Here is a 27,471-nt window from a genome sequence, read left to right as displayed (position 1 = left end):
TTTCTGGAGTGCTTTCTGATGTAGATCATCAAAGGTAAGGGAATATTTATCATGTAATTTCTTGTTTATGTTGACGCCATCTTTGCGGCTGTGGTGAAGTCCTATGAGTGTCATCTGATGAAGATAGTTCAAGGTTAGTGATTAATTTTATCTTTCTTTCTGGTTTTTGTGAATGCTACATTTTGCTGGAAAATGGCTGTGCTTATTGTGGTTTTGGTGGAGACCTAACATAATCGTTTGTAGTGCTTTCGCTGAAAAGCCCATTTGAAATCGGACTCTTTGGTGGGATTAACAACGAGAATAGCTTTAAAATGATAAGACACATGTATGTTTTAGGAATTGTAATTATGCGATTTCTGTGGTTTGAATTTTGGCGCCCTCTATTTTCATTTTTTTATTTTTTTTATATTTTTAAATTTTACCCCTTTTTCTCCCCAATTTCATGGTATCCAATTGTTGTAGTAGTAGCTACTATCTTGTCTCATCGCTACAACTCCCGTACGGGCTCGGGAGAGACGAAGGTTGAAAGTCATGCGTCCTCCGATACACAACCAACCAAGCCGCTGCTTCTTTAACACAGCGCACATCCAACCCGGAAGCCAGCCGCACCAATGCGCCGGAGGAAACACCGTGCACCTGGCCACCTTGGCTAGCATACACTACGCCCAGCCCGCCACAGGAGTCGCTGGTGCGCGATGAGACAAGGACACCCCTACCGACCAAGCCCTCCCTAACCCGGGCGACGCTAGGCCAATTGTGCGTCGCCCCACGGACCTCCCGGTCGCGGCCGGTTACGACAGAGCCTGGGCGCGAACCCAGGACTCTGATGGCACAGCTGGCGCTGCAGTACAGCGCCCTTAACCACTGAGCGCCCTCTATTTTCACTGGCAGTTGTCATATCGATCCCGGTATCGGGATTGCAGCCATAACAGGTTAAGTACTTTGCTGTTGATTGTTTTCAATTAAAATTGTCAAAAGAAACATATCTTCTTAGCAAAGAACAATTTCTCAAACAAGGAATGTCTGAGTAGGGAGGGGGAAACTGAAAACTAGCTGTTGGCAGAGAGGTTTGGAACTGTTTCTTTTTTGTCTATTAAACAATTTACCACCTGGTGACGTCACCAGGCAGGCCAAAACTCCATCCCACCACAACATACTGAAATGTCAGCCGTCTCCTCGAACAGCATACACTAAAAGGCCGTTATCATCGTCATTATTTTCACAATATCACAGGATTAGTCCATCCTCGTAGTGGAAATATTAATTGAGTGTACAAAACATTAGGAACACCGTCCTAATATTCAGTTACACCCCCCTTTGGCCTCAGAACAGCCTCAATTTGTCGGGGCATGGTAGGCCGTCATTGTAAATAAGAATTTGTTCATAACTGACTTGCCTAGTTAGGTAAATGAGGTAAAGGTAGGTAAAGGTTAGGTAAATAAATATAAAATAAATACAAGCAGTTGAAAGCATTCCACAGGGATGCTGGCCCATGTTGACTCCAATGTTGTATCAAGTTGGCTTTATGGACCATTCTTGATACACACAGGAAACCATTGTGTGAAAAACCCAGCAGCGTTGCAGTTCCTGACACACTCAAACCGGTGCGCCTGGCACCTACTACCATTACCCCCGTTCAAAGGCACTTACATATTTTGTCTTGCCCATTCACCCTCTGAAAGGCACACATACACAATGCATGTTTCAAAAGTCTTAAAAATCCTTCTTTAACCCGTCTCCTCCCCTTCATCAACACTGATTTGAAGTGGATTTAACAAGTGACATCAATAAGGGATCACAGCTTTCATCTGGATTCAGCTGGTCAGTCTATGTCATGGAAAGAGCAGGTGTTCCTAATGTTTTGTCTACTCAGTGTATATAAAACACAGGAAAATGTGGTTTTTGACTTCATTGGGACTTTACAATTTGTATTAATCAAATGTTTTTTTGTGTGTTAAAAAAATTCTAAAATGTTAACATACCTATTACATTATTTAATAATGACAGAATGCATTTGAAACTTCATGCACAGGAAGGTGCTCATGCTTTGACAAGCATACCAGAGACGGAATTAACGATAAGTCGTCAAATAAAGCCTGCTGAACTAGCCAGATAACTTTTCTTTCATTTTGATTTCTCCTACCAATGAAAATGTGGCACTGACTTACCCAGGGATTGATGTTTCAGCATTGTCTCAATGAAAAGTTCGGTGTTCTCGACTAGCCACGTGCGACATGCACACGCAGTTACAAGCGAAGTTCCCCCTCCTTTTTTTTCAGCACTGATCAAATGTCAGGTCTGCTGAGCACAAAGTTTAAGTTACAGTTTTACTGGGAACACTGAGCACTGTACCTGCTTTAAATTACAGTTTTAACAGTGGCCAAGTAGGCTACTGTGGCTATTTGGTCATAATGTATGGCTTACCAGAGTGGCATACCATCAAAAACATTGGAGAAAATGCATCCCATAACATTTTAACATGGAAATAGCTGTTCTATCATTCAGCCTACAGTAGCAACCAATGTGTGGTGTTCATCCATGTGTCCTTCAGACAAGGAGAAGGCTTTAAATATTGTGTTGTTTGATGCAAAAAAACTCCTACAAAATAAAATGCATTATGATTCCCATACCATTATAACAAAGAATCAGACAAATGATGCTACCCTCTGCCTATTGGCTACTTAGGCTTGAATAAGCTGTCTCAAAATACAACAGTGTTCCTTTAAGACAAAAAAAAAAAAGCTCTTTGCCTTACTGGCTTTTCAAAGATGTTGAGAAATGTACACGTTTTGCGCTCTTATGGGGGAAGCTCAAATCAAATCACATTTCATTTGTCACAAACACATGGTAAGCAGATGTGAATGCGAGTGTAGCGAAATGCTTATGCTTCTAGTTCCGACAATGCAGTAATAACCAATGAGTAATCTAACCTAACAATTCCACAACTACAACTACTACCTACAACTACTACCTTAATTATACACAAGTGTAAAGGGATAAAGAATATGTACATAAAGATATATGAATGAGTGATGGTACAGAACGGCATAGGCAAGATGCAGTAGATGGTATCGGGTACAGTATATACATATGAGATGAGTATGTAAACAATACACTTACCGAGTGTGCAAGGCGGTATTGAATGTGTCACTTTCTGTCCATGTGTCACTGTCTGTCATCTCAAATTTTTCTCTTGACTTGTGTGTACGTTGTGAACTTTCATTCATAGGCTAGGTTGAAGCAACCTCATGATTGGTATTGGGAAAATACTATTTACATGAGTATCATGTAGTAGCCTAAACCTATCAATGTTACATTGAACTGGGTGAATGGAATATGAATTGACAGTCGTCCAATATGCTGTAATAAGAAATAAGGCCATGCTTGTGAATTTTTTTGTTGTTGTCCTCCCTCATCATAAACGGCACTGACCGCCACTGCCACTAATATAATGAAACTCAAAACCTGTCAGTCTCCTGCAATAGGGAAGAGGATTTTGTGACGGATTACAATACAGTGTATACCAACTGTCATGACGTAGCCCTTTCTGGGTATAGATCGTGGCATCCCCCTCTCTCTCTCTCCTACACCCAGGTTCTGTTATCTCAGGTCGTAAATTCCTGGAGGAGACTCTCTCCTCCTGGCCATGCAGTATAGAGAGAGAGAGAGTTTCACAGTAGAACAAAGGAACTTCTTCTACATCACAGAACTTGAGAACTGAACAATATCCATGTTTTGGAGAATGTGTAAACAGTCGGTGGAGAAGCCAGCTACGACCCGGTCCATTTTGTTTCATGTTTGTGACCTCATGAAAGACAATACAGCCACATTACCATAACTCTCTTTATACAGGTGCCTCCGTTATGAGGTTTGCATCTAATTGTTGTATAAAATGAATGAGTAAAGATTAAACTATTTGTGAAATGATGTAAGGTGATGTTAAACCTTTGATGAAAGATAATTGTATTCCCTTTAAAGTTGAACCTAGTCATTGGCCCGCCCCCGTGAGCACAGACATGATCTGGCGTCATGGAACAGCCCTTTTCTACTGTTACTAATAAAAAACCCTCCTGAAGAAATCCTCTTCAGACCACGCGTACCTCGATGGACACCGATGGGGCGCAGGTTGAGTTTAGACCACGCGTACCTCGATGGACACCGATGGGGCGCAGGTTGAGTTTAGACCACGCGTACCTCGATGGACACCGAGGGGGAACAGGTTGAGTTTAGACCACGCGTACCTCGATGGACACCGATGGGGCGCAGGTTGAGTTTAGACCACGCGTACCTCGATGGACACCGAGGGGGAACAGGTTGAGTTTAGACCACGCGTACCTCGATGGACACCGAGGGGGAACAGGTTGAGTTTAGACCACGCGTACCTCGATGGACACCGATGGGGAACAGGTTGAGTTTAGACCACGCGTACCTCGATGGACACCGAGGGGGAACAGGTTGAGTTCAGATCACCAAAAAATCTATGTCCGCTAAGGGTACAATGGTAGTTGAATTCCTAACCATACCACGTGGAGCATTGGCTACACACATGGAAATGGTTAAACTCTGAGACTATCAATCCCGACAGAATAAGAGCAAATCTTAGATACTAATTATACTACTAATTAAAAGTCTGCAGCTAGAAATGATGTCAACCTGGGATGCGAAGACCGACAACCGCCAAAACAGTTATTCTATGAGAACATTTCTGAATGGTACTCTGGAGTATCCATTCTAACCACGGAAATACTTTTGATCTTCAGGGAGTCAAAGAGAGAGACGATGAACTGACTCTCCAACAGAAGGACAGACGATTTCAAACAGAGATCGGCTTAGCCCACTAGGGAACCTCCCCTATCATTTCCTTGTAACCATATCTACTGTTTGTTTATGCATTTCTGTGATTATTTAGTTAGTAAATAAATGATTAAGACCATTGATGTATGAATGATTCATAGTAAAGGCTGGGTTCAAGCATCTCTGTTTTGTCCAAGTTTAAAAGTAGAAAGTTTGCAGCCATCCACTTCCTTATGTCTGAAACACATGCTTCTAGCGAGGTCAATTTTGGGGCTTCACCATGTTTCATTGAAATGTACAGCTGTGTGTCATCCGCATAGCAGTGAAAGTTAACATTATGTTTTCGAATGACATCCCTAAAAGGTCAAATATATAGTGAAAACAATAGTGGTCCTAAAACGGAACCTTGAGGAACACCGAAATGTACAGTTGATTTGTCAGAGGACAAACCATTCAGAGACAAACTGATATCTTTCCGACAGATAAGATCTAAACCAGGCCAGAACTTGTCCGTGTAGACCAATTTGGGTTTCCAATCTCTCCAGAAGAATGTGGTGATCGATGGTATCAAAAGCAGCACTAAGGTCTAGGAGCACGAGGACAGATGCAGAGCCTCGGTCTGATGCCATTAAAAGGTAATTTACCACCTTCACAAGTGCAGTCTCAGTGCTATGATGGGGTCTAAAACCAGACTGAAGCGTTTCGTATACATTGTTTGTCTTCAGGAAGGCAGTGAGTTGCTGCGCAACAGCCTTTTCTAAAAATGTTGAGAGGAATGGAAGATTCGATATAGGCCGATAGTTTTTTATATTTTCTGGCTCAAGGTTTGGCTTTTTCAAGAGAGGCTTTATTACTGCCACTTTTAGTGAGTTTGGTACACATCCGGTGAATAGACAGCCGTTTATTATGTTCAACATAGGAGGGCCAAGCATAGGAAGCAGCTCTTTCTGTAGTTTAGTTGGAATAGGGTCCAGTATGCAGCTTGAAGGTTTAGAGGCCATGATTATTTTCATCATTGTGTCAAGAGATATAGTACTAAAACACTTGAGCGGCTCTCTTGATCCTAGGTCCTGGCAGAGTTGTGCAGACTCAGGACAGGAATACGCAGATTTAAAGAGGAGTCCGTAATTTGCTTTCTAATAATCATGATATTTTCCTCAAAGAAGTTCATGAATTTATAATAACAGCCTTCACTTTAAATGATACCAAATGCACAACATACTTAAGAATGTGTGTGTCTTTAAATGGTATCTTTAAAACATATTGTCAGGGACTACCTCTACACTGCCAGACATTATGTTTTAATGAACTGATAACCAATGCCTGATTACAGACCAATTGTTCATTAATGACTTGTAGATAACTTTGTGTGATATTTGATCGGTCAATATACTTGTTACGCACGCCTCTAGGAAGAGGGAACGCAACACCCTGCTACAACTCAACTCCCCGTGGAGTGAAAGAGGTGTGGGATTGTAGGTGAGAGTAAGGATGACAAAAGCAGAGAATTACCATTTACTGGGAATTTATTCCTTCACATGGTAAATTTGGGGAAAGGGGGCTGAACGGAACAAGCAAAGAAAGTAAATATCAAAGCCCCCCCTCTCCTACTTTACCTGCCTACCCACTACTTACCTAACTTAGCACCTGGTGCGCTAACCAAAATACAGGGGGTGGTTCGCCCAGGTCTTACCTAGTATGCATAGACAGTGACTACTACAGGTTATGTATGCCCGCGGGCCTCTTGCCTAAGCACTCCCTAGGTGCCTTCACACACAGGAACAAATGAAACAGAATTTTCCAAACAATTTAACAAAAAAACTCTGAGAAACAACACAGGTCATGAAATAAGCTCTATCTGACTGAGCAGCAAACTAACAAAGAACATAACCATCAACTCTCCTCAGAAATAACTAGCATAGTACATACCAAATCTCTTTCTGAGAAACAACCAACACAGGCTATCACCCTCAGCTCTATCTGAGAAACAACCAATGCCTCAGCTCTCTCCTAACAAAGGAACACTGGCTTTTCTAGCTTCTGAAGGAGTCTGTAATTACAGACAGCTGTATCCTTTGACGAGAGTGCGGGGTCAGCTCCAATTAGCAATCAGCTGCTTGGGGGAATTTCAGGAATCCATCCTGAAACACACACATAACAAAACCATAACACAGAAACCGGGGAACGTAACAATACTATATATTGTCTGGGACATTTAGGCCTAGCGCTAAGGCAATAGCAGACACTGGCATAGCACCAAGGTAAAATTAGTTTTATATTGGATATTCGGTGGCTATTCGGTTTTCTCTCGTCAATAGCTATTGAACCAAGCCTGCCATGACCAAGAAGATGGTATATTCTGAATCGTGTGGAAGGAGAAAAATCCACCCAATTTTTGAAATGAGATTTCAGATTTTAATCTTCAATATCTCTTGCACAAAACGCACCATGACTATAATAATGATATATTGTGAATCAGGGGAGGATGGACAAAAATCCACAGCTTTTTTTTGGGGGGTGGGGGGGGGGGGGGGGGGGCTTTCATTCTTCAATAGCTCTTTGACAAGCGTGCCATGACTATGAAAATGACAGAAATCCACTTTTATATCGAAGAAGAACATTTTTTTCGGCATACAATCTCATAATCTTGCCATGACTATGAAAATGAAGGATAAGGCTGGACAAAATCCACTTATTTTTATAAAATGTATCATTTTCATAGACAGCACGCTTTGTGTAGGAGCTTTTGAAGAACGAAAGCTTTTAAACATTTTCATAAAAGACATTTAAAAAAATTAAGAGGATTTTTGTCCATCCTCCCCTGATTCAGAGTATAGCATTTTCAGAGTCAAGTCTGGCTGGGTTCAATAGCTATTGACAAGAGAACTGAATATCCATCAAATATCCAATATAAAACAAATTTGACCTCAGTTCACGTAGCTAATGTTTTGGAGGTGTATCTGCTTGGATCTGTCAAATCGTTAAGCAGCTGTGCTTGATCATTGTCAGGAAGCCACACCCGTCCAACTCACATAAGTTTAGAATGAGCAAGTGTGGGCTATAGGCCAGGGGTATACAACTCTTTCTATGCTGGTTTTTTGTTCTACCTGCTTTGCATACACCTGTTGTTCTAGGTCTGAATCATTCCCTGATTAGAGGGGAACAATGAAAGAAAAAAGCAGTGGAACTGACTTCAATGTCCAGAGTTGAATTTGAGGGCTTTAGACCTATAGAAATATTGACACTAAGATTGAAAATCATTAAACAAAATAATGAAGATTTCTGTCAGCCTAATCAAGGTGTAGATTACATCTCACATTCTGCAAGGGGGTTTAGCTTAATGTTCCGTGCAGCCAATGGCAATGTCCGCTTTAGGTATAGTGTCAGGAGCCGCTTGTGGATTTGACGGCTCTAATGCAGTTCCACCTCCGACACCACCGACACAACCACTATGCGGATGTCAGCTACAGCGGATCTGACTTGAATAGAGCCCTAACTTATTTTATTTTTTAATATGTTGATTGCCATGTTCTTGTGGAATGCTGTTATGAAATAACTTTGGCGATGGCAAGCTAGTCTACATACATCATATAATAACGTGTTGCTCTGACAAGCGATGTCATTCGTTGAGTACTATGGGTGAGTGGGGTATGTTGAGTTATTCTTAACATTCAGCATCACTGAGCATAGGGCCACATTTCTAACACTTAGTACTTTTTTAAAACACAACATCGGCTCAGGCCCTGTTGTTACCTCAAATCCCAGCGAAAAATGCCTTGCATTACGCCTGGAAGAAAACACTTGGCTTTTCATAATTTGAACCTGGCTAATCACACAAATGGGAGGTGTCTTCAAAATAGTATGCATATTATATATAAAATTGTCAAAATGTGATCATCATTTGTATGCAGTATATTGATTAGCCATTGGCTCAACTTGCCAGACAGCTACAAGGATGCACTTTCATGCTAGGTTTAGGACCTCATATTGTATCTTATAGAGACCCCAACTGATGTATAAAACCATCTTAAAACTACAATGCCTTCATAAAGTATTCACACCTGTTGACTTTTTCCACATTTTGTTGTGTTACAAAGTGGGATTAAAATGTATTTAATTATCTTTTTTTTGTTGTCAAAGATCTACACAAAATAATCTAATGTCAAAGTCTAAGAAAAATGTGAATATTTTAATGTTTTTGTATGGAAATTAAAACACTACTATATCTTGACAAGATAAGTATTCAACCCCCTGAGTCAATACATGTTAGAATCACCTTTGGCAGCGATTACAGCTGTGAGTCTTCATGAGTAAGTCTCTAAGAGCTTTGCACAACTGGATTGTACAATATTTGCCCATTATTCTTTTTTAAAATACTTCAAGCTCTGTCAAGTTGATTGTTGATCATTGCTAGACAGCCATTTTCAAGTCTTGCCATCTATTTTCAAGCTGATTTAAGTCGAAACGGTAACTAGGCCACTCAGGAACATTCAATGTCTTCTTGGTAAGTAACGCCAGTGTATATTTGGCCTCGTGTTTTAGGTTATTGTCCTGCTGAAAGGTGAATTCCTCTCCCAGTGTCTGTTGGAAAGCTGAACCAGGTTTTCCTCTACGATTTTGCCTGTGCTTAGCTCTATTTTCCTTTTTATCCTAAAAAACTTCCTAGTCCTTGCCAATGACAACATGATGCAGCCACCACCATGCTTGACAATTTGAAGAGTGGTTCTCAGTGATGTGTTCTGTTGGATTTGCCCCAAAAGTACCGCTTTGTATTCAGGACAGAACATGCATTTCTTTGCCACATTTTCTGCATTACTTTAGTGCCTAATTGCAAACAGGATACATGTTTTGGAATATGTTTATTCTGTACAGGCTTCCTTATTTCACACTGTCATGCAGGTTAGTATTGTGGAGTAACTACAATGTTGTTGATCCGTCCTCAGTTTTCTCCTATCACAGCCATTAAACTCTGTAACTGTTGTAAGATCATCATTGGCTCTATGGTGAAATTCTTAAGTGGTTTCCTTCCTCTCCGGCAACTGAGTTAGGAAGGAAGCCTGTATCTTTGTAGTAACTGGATGTATTGATTTACCATCCAAAGTGTAATTAATAACTTCACCATGCTCAAAGGGATATTCAGTATCTGCTTCTTTTTTTTTTTACCCATCTACCAATAGGTGCCCTTCTTCGTGAGGCATTGAGAAACCTCTCTGGTCTTTGACTGTGCTTGAAATGTATCACTCGACTGAGGGTCCTTACAGACCTCGACTGACGGACCTTACCGTATATGTGCGGTACAGAGATGGAGTAGTCATTCACAAATCATGTTAACCACTATTATTGCACACAGAGTGAATCCATGCAACGTATTCTGTGACTTGTTAACCCATTGGCACAACTTACCTTACTCTCCCCTACATATACAGTATGTATAGAAAATGAAGTTATATTGACGTGAAAAAAACCCAAACATGGAACACACTTTGGAACATTATTCCACTGTTTATGTTTTTGTTAATTTGTTCCTAAGACTATTTGATGATATACAAATGTTATTTTTTGTTCAATTACGAAACAAGGGTGATGGTGAGTCAGACTTGTATCAGCTATTTTCCAAGATTAGATAATGACAATGACTGTTCATTAACATTGTTCCAAAGTATATTTACTTTTTGCTACTAAGGCGTTTTATGTTTGTAACCATTGTACACTTTTCTTATCTGAAGTTCTGTTATCTTCTGTGTTCCAAATGGCACCCTATTCCCTATATAGTGCACCGCTTTAGACCAGAGCCCTATGGAACCCTATTCCCTATATAGTGCACCACTTTAGACCAGAGCCCTATAGAACCCTATTCCCTATATAGTGCACCACTTTAGACCAGAGCCCTATGGCACCCTATTCCCTATATCAAATAAAATGTATTTATATAGCCCCAAACAGCAAGCAATGCAGGAGTATATAGTGCACTACTTTAGACCAGAGTCCTATGGCACCCTATTCCCTATATAGTGCACAACTTTTGACCAGAGGCATATGGGTCCTGTTCAAAAGTAGTGGAGTAAGTTGGTGATAGCGTGCCATTTTGGGACGTATCCATTGCGTGATATTGTTTGCTAAGGGAAGTAATGGCATGGTCAATTGGCTGTGGATTTGAGTCTTTACTGGCTGTGGATTGGGTCCTGGTGTACAGGATAACTGTATATAAGGCCTTGGTTCTCCTACTCTAACTTCGCTCCCTGAATCCAAGAAGAACTAGAAGCACCCATGATGAAGTGGGCTATCGTCCTGTGTGCCATAGTGTCCCTCTCCGAGTGTCATACCAGGTAAGTCCTGTTCCTCTCCGAGTGTCATACCAGGTAAGTCCTGTTCCCGTCCGAGTGTCATACCAGGTAAGTCCTGTTCCTCTCCAAGTGTCATACCAGGTAAGTCCTGTTCCTCTCCGACTGTCATACCAAGTAAGTCCTGTTCCTCTCCAAGTGTCATACCAGGTAAGTCCTGTTCCTCTCCGAGTGTCATACCAAGTAAGTCCTGTTCCTTTCCGAGTGTCATACCAAGTAAGTCCTGTTCCTCTCCGAGTGTCATACCAAGTAAGTCCTGTTCCTCTCCGAGTGTCATACCAGGTAAGTCCTGTTCCTCTCGGAGTGTCATACAAAGTAAGTCCTGTTCCTCTCCGAGTGTCATACCAGGTAAGTCCTGTTCCTCTCCGAGTGTCATACCAAGTAAGTCCTGTTCCTCTCCGAGTGTCATACCAGGTAAGTCCTGTTCCTCTCCGAGTGTCATACCAAGTAAGTCCTGTTCCTCTCCGAGTGTCATACCAAGTAAGTCCTGTTCCTCTCCGAGTGTCATACCAAGTAAGTCCTGTTCCTCTCCGAGTGTCATACCAGGTAAGTCCTGTTCCTCTCCGAGTGTCATACCAGGTAAGTCCTGTTCCTCTCCGAGTGTCATACCAAGTAAGTCCTGTTCCTCTCCGAGTGTCATACCAAGTAAGTCCTGTTCCTCTCCGAGTGTCATACCAGGTAAGTCCTGTTCCTCTCCGAGTGTCATACCAGGTAAGTCCTGTTCCTCTCCGAGTGTCATACCAGGTAAGTCCTGTTCCTCTCCGAGTGTCATACCAGGTAAGTCCTGTTCCTCTCCGAGTGTCATACCAGGTAAGTCCTGTTCCTCTCCGAGTGTCATACCAGGTAAGTCCTGTTCCTCTCCGAGTGTCATATCAGGTAAGTCCTGTTCCTCTCCGAGTGTCATACCAGGTAAGGCCTGTTCCTCTCCGAGTGTCATACCAGGTAAGTCCTGTTCCTCTCCGAGTGTCATACCAGGTAAGTCCTGTTCCTCTCCGAGTGTCATACCAGGTAAGGCCTGTTCCTCTCCGAGTGTCATACCAGGTAAGTCCTGTTCCTCTCCGAGTGTCATACCAGGTAAGTCCTGTTCCTCTCCGAGTGTCATACCAGGTAAGTCCTGTTCCTCTCAGAGTGTCATACCAGGTAAGTCCTGTTCCTCTCCGAGTGTCATACCAGGTAAGTCCTGTTCCTCTCCGAGTGTCATACCAAGTAAGTCCTGTTCCTCTCCGAGTGTCATACCAAGTAAGTCCTGTTCCTCTCCGAGTGTCATACCAAGTAAGTCCTGTTCCTCTCCGAGTGTCATACCAAGTAAGTCCAGGTCAAATTCCTAGTACATGTAATTGTAGAATAACCGTGATTCAGATTTTGATTGTGTGTTTTCAGGATTTCTCTGATCAAGGGGAAGACTGCCAGAGAGACCCTGATGGAGAAAGGTATATGGGAGGAGACTAGGCAGAAGTACCCCTACAACCCTATGGCGAAGTTCATCCAGACTGGTGCAGATGAGGCAATGACCAACGATGCTGATGTAAGGCAGAGTCAGGAGCAGTAGGGTCATATTCTGCATTAGCCTGGTGACTGATGTGTTTGTGCTATATAGCCAATGGCCATGGGAGTTATATGCCATTATATACAAACAGATGTGGTACCAGGCTAATCACAAAGGCTATAATTGTAGGATTCTTCTGATTCATACTGAACAAAAAAGGTAAATGCGTCATGCAACAACTTCAAAGATTTTACTGAGTTACAGTTCATATAAGGAAATCAGTCAATTGAAATAAATGAATTAGGCTTTAATCTATGAATTTCACATGACTGGGGATACAAATAAGCGTATGTTAGTCACATATATCTTTTTTTTAAAAGGTATGTGCGTGTATCAGGAAACCAGTCAGTATCTGGTGTGACCACCATTTTCCTAATGCTGTTGATCAGGCTGTTGATTGTGGCCTGTGGAAGGTTGTTGTCCCACTCCTATTCATTGGCTGTGTGAAGTTGCTGGATATTGATGGGAACTGGAACGCGCTGTCGTACACATCGATCCAGAGCATCCCAAACATTCTCAATTGATGACATGTCCGGTGAGTATGCAGGCCATTGAAGAACAGGGACATTTTCAGCTTCCAGGAATTGTGTGCAGATCCTTGTGACATGGGGCTGTGCATTATCATGCTGAAACATGAGGTTATGGCGGCGGATGAATGGCACAACAATGGGCCTTAGAATCTCTTCACGGTATCTCTGTGCATTCAAATTGCCATCCATAAAATGCAATTGTGTTCATAGCTTATGCCTGCCCATACCATAACTCCACTGCCACCATGGGGCAGTCTGTTCACAACGTTGGCATCAGCAAACCGCTCACTCATATGACGCAATACAGGTGGTCTATAGTTGTGAGGCCGGTTGGATGTACTGCCAAATTCTCTAAAACGATGTTGAAGGAGACTTATGGTAGAGAAATTAACATTAAATTCTCTTGCAACAGCTCTGGTTGACATTCCTGCAATCAGCATGCCAATTGCATGCTGATCCTCAACAAGGGGGCCCCTCAGGGGTGCCTGCTCAGTCCCCTCATGTACTCCCTGTTCACTCATGACTGCACGGCCAGGCACGACTCCAACACCACCATTAAGTTTGCTGATGACACAACAGTGGTAGGCCTGATCACCGAAAATGATGAGAGCCTACAGGGAGGAGGTCAGAGACCTGACATTGTGGTGCAAGGACAACAACCTCTCCCTCAACGTGATAAAGACAAAGGAGATGATTGTGGACTACAGGAAAAGGAGGACCGAGCACGCCCCCATTCTCAGCGACTGGGCTGTAGTGGAGCAGGTTGAGAGCTTCAAATTCCTTGGCGTCCACTTCACCAACAAACTAACATGGTCCAAGCACATCAATACAGTTGTGAAGAGGGCACAACAAAACCTATTCCCCCTCAGGAGACTGAAAAGATTTGTCATGGGTCCTCAGATCCTCAAAAGGTTTTACAGCTGCACCATCGAGAGCATCCTGATGGGTTGCACCACTGCCTGGTATGACAACTGCTCGGCCTCCGACCGCAAGGCGCTACAGAGGGTATTGCGTACGGCCCAGTACATCACCGGGCCAGAGGAAGGCCCTAAAAATTGTCAACGACTCTAGCCACCCGAGGCATAGACTGTTCTCTCTGCTACCGCACGGCAAGCGGTGCCGGAACGCCAAGTCTAGGTCCAAGAGGTTTCTCAACAGCTTCTACCCCTAAGCCATAAGACTCCTGAACAGCTAATCAAATGGCTACCCAGACCGTTGCATTGCCCACCCCGCACGCTGCTGCTACTACTCTGTTATTATCTATGCATAGCCACTTTAATAACTCTACCTACTTGTACATAATTACCTCAACACCGATGCCCCCCACACATTGACTCTGTACCGGTACCCCCTGTATATAGCCTCCACATTGACTCTGTACCGGTACCCCCTGTATATAGCCTCCACATTGACTCTGTACCGGTACCCCCTGTATATAGCCTCCACATTGACTCTGTACCGGTACCCCCTGTATATAGCCTCCACATTGACTCTGTACCGGTACCCCCTGTATATAGCCTCCACATTGACTCTGTACCGGTACCCCCTGTATATAGCCTCCACATTGACTCTGTACCGGTACCCCCTGTATATAGCCTCCACATTGACTCTGTACCGGTACCCCCTGTATATAGCCTCCACATTGACTCTGTACTGGTAACCCCTGTATATAGCCTCCACATTGACTCTGTACCGGTACCCCCTGTATATAGCCTCCACATTGACTCTGTACCAGTACCCCCTGTATATAGCCTCCACATTGACTCTGTACTGGTAACCCCTGTATATAGCCTCCACATTGACTCTGTACTGGTAACCCCTGTATATAGCCTCCACATTGACTCTGTACTGGTAACCCCTGTATATAGCCTCCACATTGACTCTGTACCGGTACCCCCTGTATATAGCCTCCACATTGACTCTGTACTGGTAACCCATGTATATAACCTCCACATTGACTCTGTACCAGTACCCCCTGTATATAGCCTCCACATTGACTCTGTACTGGTAACCCCTGTATATAGCCTCCACATTGACTCTGTACTGGTAACCCCTGTATATAGCCTCCACACTGACTCTGTACTGGTAACCCCTGTATATAGCCTCCACATTGACTCTGTACCGGTACCCCCTGTATATAGCCTCCACATTGACTCTGTACTGGTAACCCATGTATATAGCCTGGTTATTGTTATTTACTGCTGCTCTTTAATGATTTGTTATTCTTATTTCTGACTTTTTTAGGTGTTTTCTTAAAACTGTATTGTTGGTTAAGGGGTTGTAAGTAAGAATTTCACTGTAAGGTCTACCTGTTGTATTTGGTGCATGTGACAAATAACAATTGATATGATTTGATGCTCCCTCAAAACTTGAGATATCTGTGGCATTGTATTGTGTGACAAAACTGCACATTTTAGAGTGGCCTTTTGTTGTCCCCAGCACAAGGTATACCTGTGTAATGATCATGCTGTTTAATCAGCTTCTTGATATGCCTCACCTGTCAGATGGATGGATTATCTTGGCAAAAGATAAACTCTCACTAACAGGGATGTAAACAAATTTGTGCCCAGAATGTGAGAGAAATAAGCCTTTTTTTGTGCATTTGGAACATTTCTGGGATCTTTTATTTCAGCTCATGAAACATGGGACCAACACTTGACATGTTCCGTTTATATTTTCAAATCAAATTGAATTTGTCACATGCGCCGAATACAACAGGTGTGTAGACCTTTCTGTGAAGTGCTCACTTACAAGCCCTTAACCAACAATGCAGTTTAAAGAAAATAGAGATGAGAAAATATTTACTTTTTAAAATGTTCTATATTTATTTTATTTAGTAACAATGAAATAACAATAACGATGCAATGTACAGTGGGTACCGGTACCGAGTCAATGTGTGGGGGTACAGGTTCGTCGAGGTAATTTGTACATGTTGTCACACCCTGATCTGTTTCACCTGTCTTTGTGCTCGTCTCCACCCCCCTGTTGCCAGTTAATTTTGTTTCGTCAAGCCTACCAGCGTTTTTCCCCCGTGCTCCTGTCTCTCTCTAGTTCCTGTGTTCTAGCTTTCCTGGTTTTCGACCATTCCGCCTGCCTTGACTCTGAGCCTTTCGTTCTATATCTTTCGGACTCTGTTCTGGACTTACTGACCTCTGTTTGCCTTTGACCTGTTGTTTGCCTCCCTCCATTTTTTTTGTAATAAACTTTTACATTGAAACTGTCTGCCTCTGGGTCTTCTCCTGAGCCTTGACACATGTAGGTAGGGGTAAAGTGACTGTGCATAGATAATAAACAGCGAGCAGCAGCAGTGTAAAAACAGAGGGGGGGGGGGGGGGGGGGTCTGATTGAAACATGTAGGTATTACAGACTCGGTCAGGGAGAGGTTGAAAATGTCAGTGAAGACGCTTGCCAGTTGGTCACCCCGTGTCTGAGTACACATCCTGGTAATCCGCCCCGCGGCCTTGTGAATGTTGACCTGTAAACGTCTCGCTCACATCGGCTCACATCTGTATAGAAGACTGTTCAGTATATCAACATACCAGACAAACGACTGTTCAGTTCATACTGCAGTACTCTTGACTTACAGTACATCACTGTTTCACCGTCTCCCTGCAGTTGTCCTACTATGGAGTGATTTCCATTGGAACACCTCCCCAGTCCTTCAAGGTCATCTTTGACACTGGCTCCTCCAACCTGTGGGTCCCCTCTGTCTACTGCTCCAGTCAGGCCTGCCGTGAGTATACTCCAGGGGTCTGAGTAGTCTCTGGGTAGTCTCTCTGGATAGTCTCTCTGGATAGTCTCTCTAGGTAGTCTCACAGTGTAGTCTCTGAGTTCTCTCTCCCGATTCGTCTCTTGTGACAGTGTTGCACAAACAGTTTCATATTTAAGTACCTAGCCAGAGAATGGGAGACTTGGTTATGGGTGGAGGTTTGTGTCTGAGGGGAGTACCTTGAGGTTTACTGCATGAGGGGGTTGGCGCGACATAATAAAACATGAAATTGGACAAAGGTATTTACATTTTTATCCCCCTTTTATAGTGTGTATTGCAGAGAATAACTCAATGTTTGAAATACCAACGAATCAATTAATGAATGTTCAGTTTTGCAATGGTATGGTATGTGCTTGATCTGTAATAAACATATTCATCATTTGAATAGAGAACCATGACAAATTCAATCCTGGATTGTCCAGCACCTTCAAGTTGGGTAGCAAGACTGTTTCCATTCAGTATGGATCTGGCAGCATGACTGGAAAGCTGGCATACGACACTATTTCGGTAAGTATTGTGAATGAAGCTAGCTACCTATTATTGTCAGAAACGTCATGCCCATAGGGGGCACGTGCCCTCTCAGATTTGTCCTGCTTCAATATATTTTTTAAATGTTCTTTTAAATAATCACACTAGACTTTTCCCCCCTCGTACTAGCACTGACTTTGCTGATAGGTACTTTATTGAGGAAAAAATGACTTCCCATGAATGAGAAGTGGTTGTTCCATTTAGTTATCTGAAGCTGAATGCACAAACTGCAAGTCACTTTGGATAAGAGTGTCTGCTAAATGACTAAAATGTTAATAATAACATATTCCTTCTTCTCTGTAATACTACTAGCCACACATTTTAGCCACACATGTTATGAAGTTGGCTTTAGTTAGCCCAGACAGGTTCCCAACCTCAAAACTAGCTAATAAGAAGCCATTTCAGGTTATTAATCAAGTTAGAGTAGCTAGCTAGCTATCTTAGCTGGCATGCCTAATGGCAAGGTGGGCAGACTTTAGAAAAGCTAGCAATAACTAAATGTACTGAATAAGACTCACATTCCATTCAATCTTTTACCCAGATTTGAACAGAGATGCAGAGAAGCATAAATTACACCAGTTAGACAGCTTAGATATGCTGAAAAAATATATACATAGATTTTTACATGTAATTATTGTGGCTCTAGTTTGCTGGGAAAAAAAGCTGTTTCAGTTTAATTTATTTACTGCTAAATTATCCAATTTACAGACGGGGACCACCCCCCCCCCTCCCCCCTCCCCCAAATATGGCCGTAGGACCACACATCACAAAATAATTGAATTTGAATTTCCGTTCTAGTAGTTCTATATCCATGTTCCTCAGGTGCACTCAATATGGCAGACTCAATTTGGCCCATCACAGTACATTTGACTTAAATGGGGATAACCATTCTAGTGTAATTCTATTTCTACGGTGCCAAGTGACTGACGTCTGCTGTTGTGTGTTTCCAGGTGGGAGGTATCTCTGTCACCCAGCAGATCTTTGGTGCCAGTGAGACCGAGTCTCCCTTCATGTCCTACATGGTTGCCGACGGTATCCTGGGCCTGGCTTTCCCCAACCTGGCGGCCTCTGGAGCCACACCCATCTTTGACAGCATGATGACCCAGGGTCTCCTGTCCCAGTCCCTCTTCTCTGTCTACCTGAGCAGGTAACATAGTTACTGTACAAATACAACTGGACGGGAGGTGGCATTTGGATGGCGAGAGTGGCATTTTGTCTTAGTTGTGATATAAATATCTAAGTACCAGTGCATTGATATTAAATACAATTAAACAATTATTTTAATGCCTTTGAAGGAGAGGTGGCCTCCATTTAAAAAATGTGTTGATGATTAAACAAACTTTTTTGACCATTTCTCCTCGACCAATAGAAACTCCGCAGAGGGTAGCGTGGTGTCCTTCGGTGTCATCGAGCCTTCCTACTACACTGGACAGATCACCTGGATCCCCCTGTCCGTTATGACCTTCTGGCAGATCACCATGGACAGGTAGGTACACTAGTCCACACAGAGCCTATATCCATGTCCTATATATCGCCTTTAGTCTCTACACAGAGCATTAAGTCCCTGTTCAATGTTATCAACTTTTGGATCATCCCTTCATGCCACCTCCCATAACCTATAGACCAGGGGTGTCAAACTCATTCCATGGAGGGCCTAGTGTCTGCGGGTGTTTTTTTTTTTTTCCCCCTTTCAATTACGACCTAGACAACCAGAGTGAGGGGAGTTCTTTACTAATTAGTGACCTTAATTCATCAATCAAGTACAAGGGAAGATCGAAAACCCGCAGACACTCGGCCCTCCGTGGAATGAGTTGGACGCTTGCCATAGAATCATCAACCACATACACATTGTGTGTAGCAGTACATAAAATGAACATTCCTACATCCCAGCCTGGTCTCATAAACTAGATATAAATCCAGGACAATAAAATTTGTATGATATGGTACATAAGACAGATGGTTACTTAACGAAAAAAAAAAAAAATTGAATGGTTGGTTGGGGTGGATGGGTTGGCGTATAATGAGTTGGAATCTTATTATGGACAACTTTATCATTTTAGCTAATTATTAACTTTTCAACTACTTACTACTTTGCTACTACTTAGCATGTTAGCTAACCCTTCCCCTAACCTTAAACGTATTAGCTAACCCTTTCCCTAACCTCAACCATTTGACCTAACTCGTAAACTTAACCTAAACCCCTAACCCCTAGCATTAGCCACCTAGCTAACATTAGCCACCTAGCTAACATTAGCCACCTAGCTAACATTAGCCACCTAGCTAACATTAGCCACCTAGCTAGAATTCCTAACATATAATACGTTTGCACATTTGTAACATATAGTACGTTTAGCAATATTTTTTTTTACATATAGTACAATCGGCAAATTCGTAACATATAATACAAATTGTAATTCGTAACATATCATCAACGTATCAACACATATCATAACACAAATTTATACATACCATACGAAACGTAAAATATCATACTAAATGGAGTGTCTCCAGGTACTTCCAGTCTGGAGCCTATGACTGAATCTTACTTACCAAGTTCAAGTTTATTTGCTCATTTAAAAAACACAATAACAGCAAGAAATGCACACAACAACAGTTAAATCCAGCTAATATTTGTCCTTCCAGTGTTACCATCAACGGCAACACCGTGGCTTGCAATGGTGGTTGTCAGGCGATCATGGATACTGGCACCTCCATGATCGTCGGTCCAACCGATGACATCAAAAACATGAACTACTGGGCCGGAGCCACCATCAACCAGTACGGATATGTGAGTGGCACACACACGCACACACCGACCGGTACAGAGATGCGAGTCCAATTATAGGGCTTTTCAAACTACTGAGCCAAGCCGAGCCGAGCTGCCTGGCCTTGTTAACTGTTGGAACTAGTTGTGTTGTTGGAAACGTGTTGAACAAGTGTGAACAGAAAATATCTGCTCAAGCATATTTAGGTTGGAGCCCGGCATGGTATAAGTGTTTGTTGTTGTTTTTCTCAAATCACCGGCTCCCCTTTCATTAACCACAGAATAAAGTATAAAGGGTAACGTTATTATTTCTCTCCTAGACTACCGTGAACTGCAAGAACATCCCCAACATGCCCGAGGTGACCTTCACCCTCAACGGAAACACCTTCACCATCCCTGCCTCTGCCTATACCATCCAGGTAGAGTCTACTGAAAGACATGTTGTTACATACAATCTATTACATCCCAGGTAGAGTCTACTGAAAGACATGTTGTTACATACAATCTATTACATCCCAGGTAGAGTCTACTGAAAGACATGTTGCAGACAACCTATCACCTCCCAGATAGTCTACTGAAATACATGTTGCAGACAACCTATCACCTCTCAGGTAGAGTCTACTGAAAGACATGTTGCTACATCAATCAAATTCAATCAAATGTATTTATAAAGCCCTTTTTACATCAGCCGATGTCACAAAGTGCTATACAGAAACCCAGCTTAAAACCCCAAACAGCAAGCAATGCAGATATAGAAGCACAGTGGCTAGGCAAAACCTAGAAAGAAACCTAGAGAGGAACCAGGCTCTGAGGGGCGGCACAGCCTCTTCTGGCTGTGCCGGCCGGAGATTATAACAGTACATGGCCAAGATGTTCAAACGTTCATAGACGACCTGCAGGGTCAAATAATAATAGTCACAGTGGTTTGTAGAGGGTGCAACAGGTCAGCACCTCAGGAGCAAATGTCAGTTGGCTTTTCATAGCCGATCATTCAGAGTTAGAGACATCAGGTGCGGTAGAGAGGAGAGAGTTGAAAACAGCAGGTCTGGGACAAGGTAGCACGTCCGGTGAACAGGTCAGGGTTCCATAGCCGCAGGCAGAACAGTTGAAACTGGAGCAGCAGCACGACCAGGTGGACTGGGGAGAGCAAGGAGTCATGAGGCCAGGTAGTCCTGGGGCATGGTCCTATGGCTCAGGTCCTCCGAGAGAAAGAATGAGAGAAAGAAAGAAAGAGAATTAGATTAAGCATACTTAAATTCACACAGGACACAGGATAAGACAGGATAAATACTCCAGATATAACAGACTGACCCTAGCCCCCTGACAAACTATTGCAGCATAAATACTGTAGGCTGAGACAGGAGGGGTTGGGAGACACTGCGGCCCCGTCCGACTATATCCCCGGACAGGGCCAACCAGGCAGGATATATCCCCATCCACTTTGCCAAAGCCCCCACACAACTAGAGTGATATCTTCAACCACCAACTTTGACTTCACTGTACTTTTTACTCCATATATTTTCCCTGACACCCAAAAGTACTCCCTACATTTTGAATGCTTAGCAGGACAGGGAAATGGTCCTATTTACACACTTATCAAGAGAACATTCCTGGACATCCCTACTGCCTCTGATCTGGCAAACTCACTAAACAGATATGTAGTGGTGTTATGTGTTTTATGCCCCCCCCTCTTCTCTCTCTCTAGGACTCCTACGGCTGCAGGACTGGTTTTAGTAACGGTGGATATCAGCAGCTTTGGATTCTTGGAGATGTCTTCATCAGGCAGTACTATACAATCTTCGACAGGGACAACAACAGGGTTGGTCTGGCTAATGCTGTGTAAGAGATCCACTTCTCCCAGAGATCTTAAAAGATCCTTGAAATCCTGACAGCGGGAAAATCTGCGTCATAAGTGCAATAGTGCGATTGAGCCGACATATGCAGCGTATACCATGAATGAAGTCTGGCAAATGCGGGAACATCACCTTTTAAATTTATAGCGTGGTTTTCCACAGTCTGGATTGAATCGAGAACCTAGTTTTCCAGGTAATGACTAATATGTTGTATATGTGATTTATGCTCTTAACTGGTTGGGGAAATGTTGCAGATTGTTAAATGTAATCCAAGTTCTAATGTATTTTAGCATTGCAAATAAAGCCGTTGTTTCGTTGTCAGTAGCTTTTCTTCCCCGAAGTGAAACTATCCTCTTGTGGAGCCTCTTCATATAAGAAAATAATAGGGATAGAATATTGACCCGAACATAGTGGAGGCAGGTAGGCCCAGATACATAGACCCAAACATAGTGGAGGCAGGTAGGCCCAGAGACATAGACCCAAACATGGGAGGCAGGTAGGCCCAGAGACATAGACCCAAACATGGGAGGCAGGTAGGCCCAGAGACATAGACCCAAACATAGTGGAGGCAGGTAGGCCCAGAGACATAGACCCAAACATAGTGGAGGCAGGTAGAACCCAGAGACATAGACCCAAACATAGTGGAGGCAGGTAGAACCCAGAGACATAGACCCAAACATAGTGGAGGCAGGTAGGCCCAGAGACATAGACCCAAACATAGTGGAGGCAGGTAGGCCCAGATACATAGACCCAAACATAGTGGAGGCAGGTAGGCCCAGAGACATAGACCCAAACATGGGAGGCAGGTAGGCCCAGAGACATAGACCCAAACATAGTGGAGGCAGGTAGAACCCAGAGACATAGACCCAAACATAGTTGAGGCAGGTAGGCCCAGAGACATAGACCCAAACATGGGAGGCAGGTAGGCCCAGAGACATAGACCCAAACATAGTGGAGGCAGGTAGAACCCAGAGACATAAGACCCAAACATGGTGGAGGCAGGTAGGCCCAGAGACAACCATCTCGTATATGAATGGGTAGGGAACTCTGTGTCTAAGGTTTTATCCAGAGGAAACTGATAAGGACATGGTGATTGGATGCCAGATAGTGTCTCTCAGCCTGTCAATAGAGCCAGCTTGTTGAAAGACAGTCAGAGTAAATCATGGTGTAGTTGAGTTATTTTATTTGTATAGTTCATAAGTCAAAAGAATAAAGACAAATCAATCATCTTAAAGCTAGACTCCAAAGTTGAAACAAAGTGGCACCCCGCCTCTGTTTTGGTAAGAAGCGGAAGGATGGGCGTGTCTCTATCCTAGACAGAGCTATGGATAAAAGAACTGACCATCCATGATATCAACACTATAGTTTTAACCATGTGTTGAGGCTATAATGTGTTTGATTACATTTACTTTGTTTAAAAACATTGGAGTAAAACAAGCTTATATTTTGGGTTCTGATGGGGGTACGACAGATGAACTAAGCTCATGAGGCATTTATAAGTATATATCATTAATTAAAAAAAATATGTAGCAACTAAGGATTATACAGATAGCCTGGTCATGACAGCATATCAAGACAGCACAAACAGATCTGTGACCACCAGGCTAGGAAAGATACAGATACGTAACAATCCGGTTCAGCGTTGGTTGCTAGCCAGCGTGGAGTACACCACCGTCCCAGCAGGCTCTCTGTGTGTGTCAGGGTCATGACCTCTGGGGCTGCGGAGTGTCTGTAGGTTAGCATACAGCTCTGTGGTATGGTTCTCATGAGGTTTGAAGTCCACTGTGGCGTAGACAATACTGCTCTCCTTTTGAGGGACGTGCTGCAGGAGACATACATATTAAATATGATTTGGTAACACTTTATATTAAGGTATATAACTATTATAATTTGTATTTATACATATGTATACGTTTTTTTATAAACTGTTTATTACGGGGCCCACTGCAGAAGACATATCGACAGACATCACAGGGACGTCAAACTCAAACACTAGTATTACTCTCTGTTGTTGTTTCTGGGACAAACCAGGACATTTGACACTGAGTCACTGAGACAACGTCCAAGTTTAGCACTTACTGAGAGGACGTGGGCTGCTGAGTCACTGGAAGTTGCTCCACATTTCTCTGTGAAGAACGTGAAAATGACATCCACTTAAAGAACAGACACTGTGCAACAATGTCAGAAATCATCGAACGTCTACTGGCTAAAAGGTCGTAGCCTGTGTATTTGAAAGACGATTTAACAGCGAACAGCAAGTCATGTATGAAACACTGAAAGCTGTAACTGAAAAGCGGGACCTCTTACTTTTTGCCCTGACTTTGCGATGAACCACAGCAACTATGATTGAACAGATAACGATCCCCATCGAGATGCAGAGACCTGCAGCCAGTGGTATACCAACACTCCGGGAAATACTAACAGGTGAATAGGACAAAGATGACAAAATATTGACATAAGCATTACACCACTCCCACAACTATTATCAACTAGAAGGAATAATTAACCCGTGTTTGTGTGTGAGAGAGAGAGATTGCACCTGGGGGAAAAAGGCCCAGAGGTGTCGGAGGAGGATGATGAGAAGATGGAGGGTCTGATGGTTGATCTGACACGAGGTCGAGGTGGTACAGGACCGCTACGTCGACCACTATCTAAACAGAGACCGAATTTAATAAGCACTCATTTCAACACAGCGATCTGTTATTTTACAAGTTGACTTAGTGTAGGCCGTCATTGTAAATAAGAATTTGTTCGTAACTGACTTGCCTAGTTAAATAAAGGTTAAATTAACTAAATACATGTAATCTTCCTCCTACTGTACATGCTTACATATTTCCTGGGCCTTAACACATTGGTTTACCTACAGTATGCATTCCAGTTTCTAATATCAGTTCCTAGAATAGAACAAATATATTCTTTACTTCATTTTAAAAAGATGGTTTGATTTATCTACGAGGGTTCTTACCAATCTGGAGGTGAAAGTCAGAGTAGATATGATTCACACCGCTGACAACACACCTGTAGTCGCCAGCGTCCACAGGTTTTAAATTCCATATCATAACGTACATCTCACCGTTGTATTCCGTTCTCGATATTCTTCCCTTGTAGTAGTTGTTGACATATCCTCTGGTATTCACAACAGGAAATGGCCCAGGATATAGTTTAGAACATAACTTCTCATAACCATTGTAGAAGGGAGGAAAGATAAATCTCAGCAGAACGTGTCCGTATACTTGTCCATTCACCTCCGTCCACTGTTGTGCTTCTATCTCAGGGTCATCTATCAAACAAACAAGCGGGGACACACTTAGAAATTACCAAATATGGCACAAAGAAATCTCTTGCTACATTTTTTTTATTTTTTTTATCTCAGACAAACCTGGATAAAATCTCACCTAATAGAAGAAGCAAGAGAAAGATAGTCATTTTCATCCTCAGTGAGATACTCACGGAGGCTGGGCAGCTGTCCCCATACATCTTACTCACCCCCCCCCCCCCAAGTTGATAGCGGTTTGACTGCACTGTTCTGACACCAGCCTTGTGATTAACTTCCTTCATTTGGGGGAGGGGATCTCTCTAACTTGCAATTATAAGCATTTCGCTACACTCGCTTTAACATCTGCTAACCATGTGTATGTGACAAATAAAATGGGATTTTTACAGGTTTTAGGACACGCTCATTATCGGCTTAGAGTATGAAGATGACAGGTTGTCACGGTACCAGCTCGGCCATCATGGTCGTAGTATCACAATACCTCTGTTTTGGTCATAGAAAAACAAATGACCTGGACCAAAATAAAAACATGAAAAAACTAAAATCACAAAATGAGAAGTGAAAGATCTTACACAATATATATCAGTGATTTATTTGGTATCAGCTTTTAGTTATTCAGACATTTTCCTTTCAAGCATATCCTTGATCATGGGACAAAATGCTTTATATGCAAAATATATATGTACAAATAACCAAATGATTAACCACTCTTTATCCACCAATCGCAATCAATCCTGTAGTCACACAGTCAGTCATCCGATCCTCCATAGGCATCGATTGGATGCTGTGCTCTATTCTGAATTATAAACTGGGTGGGTCGAGCCCCCTGAATTCCGATTGGCTGACAGCCGTGGTATATCAGACCGTATACCACTCGTATGACAAAACATGTATTTTTTTGTGCTCTAATTACGTTGGTAACCAATATATGTTAGCAATAATGCACCTCGGGAGTTTGTGATATATAGCCAATATACCACGGCTTAGCGTGTTGTGCCGTGCCTAAGAACAGCCCTTAGCCTTTGTATATTGGCCATAATACCACACCTCATCGGGCCTTATTGCTTAAATATAAATCAGCCATTTAATTCCCTCTTCTTCTTCGTCTTGCAAGTCAAAGCAGGTATTGAGGCACACGCAGAAAGATCATTTTAAATAATTACAGAGTGGGGATACGTACCAAATGGCAACCAATAACTGATTTAGGGCACTACTTTTGACCAGGGCTCAATAGTGCCCTATGTGGGGAATAGGGTGTCATTTGGGACTCACCCTAGATCAACCAACCTCTCTTGTAACTTTGTTCCTTAAAATGTACAGCAGCCCCTATGATCAACTTAGAATTTGCAACATTTTAGAATTTACAGAAGCTTTTTGTATGTATTTAACAGTGAGAGTTCATCTATTTGAACACTGAAAAGATGAGATAGCTAGCAGCCACGTAAATCCTCCCTACTACGGTTCCTATCAACTCATATCTGAAGATACACCACATGACAAAAAAGTATGTGGACACCTGCTAGTCAAACATCTCATTCCAAAAATCATGGGTCTCTCTCTCTCTCTCCCCAAACCATTTCTGTATCGACCTCGCTCTGGGCACAGTCATGCTGAAACAGGAAAGGGCCTTCCCCCAAACAATTTTCACAAAGTTGGAAGCACAGAATCATCTAGAATGTAATTGTATGCTACAGCGCAAGTTTTACACCACTCCAGCCGACGCTGGATCTTAGGCTTGTGTGCGGCTGCACAGCCATGAAAACCCATTTTAGGAAGCTCCCAACGAACAGTTCTTGTGCTGACGTTGCTTCCAGAGGCAGTTTGGAACTCGGTAGTGAGTGTTGCAACTGAGGACAGACGACTTTTACGCACTTCAGAACTCGGCGGTCCCGTTCTGTGAGCTTAAGTAGCCTACCACTTCGCAGCTTAGCCGTTGTTGCTCCTAGACATTTCCACTTCACAATAACACCACTTACAGTTGACCGGGGCAGCTCCAGCAGGGCAGAAATTTGATGAACTGACTTGTTGGAAAGGTGGCATCCTGTGATGGTGCCACGTTGAAAGTCACTGAG

At 42.8% G+C, this 27,471-nt stretch overlaps 2 protein-coding genes across 7 annotated transcripts; one reads left to right on the top strand and one right to left on the bottom strand.

The window, feature by feature from the left end:
* On the top strand, positions 1 to 22,446 carry LOC110492672 (pepsin A). Of its 5 annotated transcripts, none has more exons than XM_036947714.1 (9): positions 1 to 34; positions 12,516 to 12,660; positions 16,827 to 16,944; positions 17,369 to 17,487; positions 18,459 to 18,655; positions 18,878 to 18,994; positions 20,152 to 20,296; positions 20,593 to 20,691; positions 21,978 to 22,446. In XM_036947714.1, exons 2-9 carry the CDS (start codon positions 12,556 to 12,558, stop codon positions 22,113 to 22,115), a joined length of 1,038 nt encoding a protein of 345 aa, XP_036803609.1. In that variant the 5' UTR covers positions 1 to 34; positions 12,516 to 12,555; the 3' UTR covers positions 22,116 to 22,446. The 5 variants fall into 5 exon arrangements, with proteins under 5 accessions (XP_036803609.1, XP_036803605.1, XP_036803607.1 ...); XM_036947710.1 differs by lacking the exon at positions 1 to 34 and adding an exon at positions 10,800 to 11,120; XM_036947712.1 differs by lacking the exon at positions 1 to 34 and adding an exon at positions 11,285 to 11,318.
* An 845-nt stretch (positions 22,447 to 23,291) lies between these two features.
* LOC110492671 lies at positions 23,292 to 27,022 on the bottom strand. 2 transcript variants are annotated; one of them, XM_021567122.2, is made up of 6 exons: positions 25,521 to 27,022; positions 25,091 to 25,405; positions 24,665 to 24,776; positions 24,433 to 24,542; positions 24,205 to 24,251; positions 23,292 to 23,947 (listed from the first exon to the last, which is right to left on the bottom strand). In XM_021567122.2, exons 1-6 carry the CDS (start codon positions 25,681 to 25,683, stop codon positions 23,762 to 23,764), a joined length of 933 nt encoding a protein of 310 aa, XP_021422797.2. In that variant the 5' UTR covers positions 25,684 to 27,022; the 3' UTR covers positions 23,292 to 23,761. The 2 variants fall into 2 exon arrangements, with proteins under 2 accessions (XP_021422797.2, XP_036803604.1); XM_036947709.1 differs by having other exon boundaries at positions 25,091 to 27,022.
* Positions 27,023 to 27,471: the final 449 nt, after the last annotated feature.

The sequence above is a fragment of the Oncorhynchus mykiss genome, chromosome 16, assembly GCF_013265735.2.
Source record: "Oncorhynchus mykiss isolate Arlee chromosome 16, USDA_OmykA_1.1, whole genome shotgun sequence".
In the NCBI taxonomy this organism is placed as follows: Eukaryota; Metazoa; Chordata; class Actinopteri; order Salmoniformes; family Salmonidae; genus Oncorhynchus; species Oncorhynchus mykiss.
Note: the sequence above shows the minus strand (reverse complement) of the source record. Positions and strands in the feature narration are given on the sequence as shown.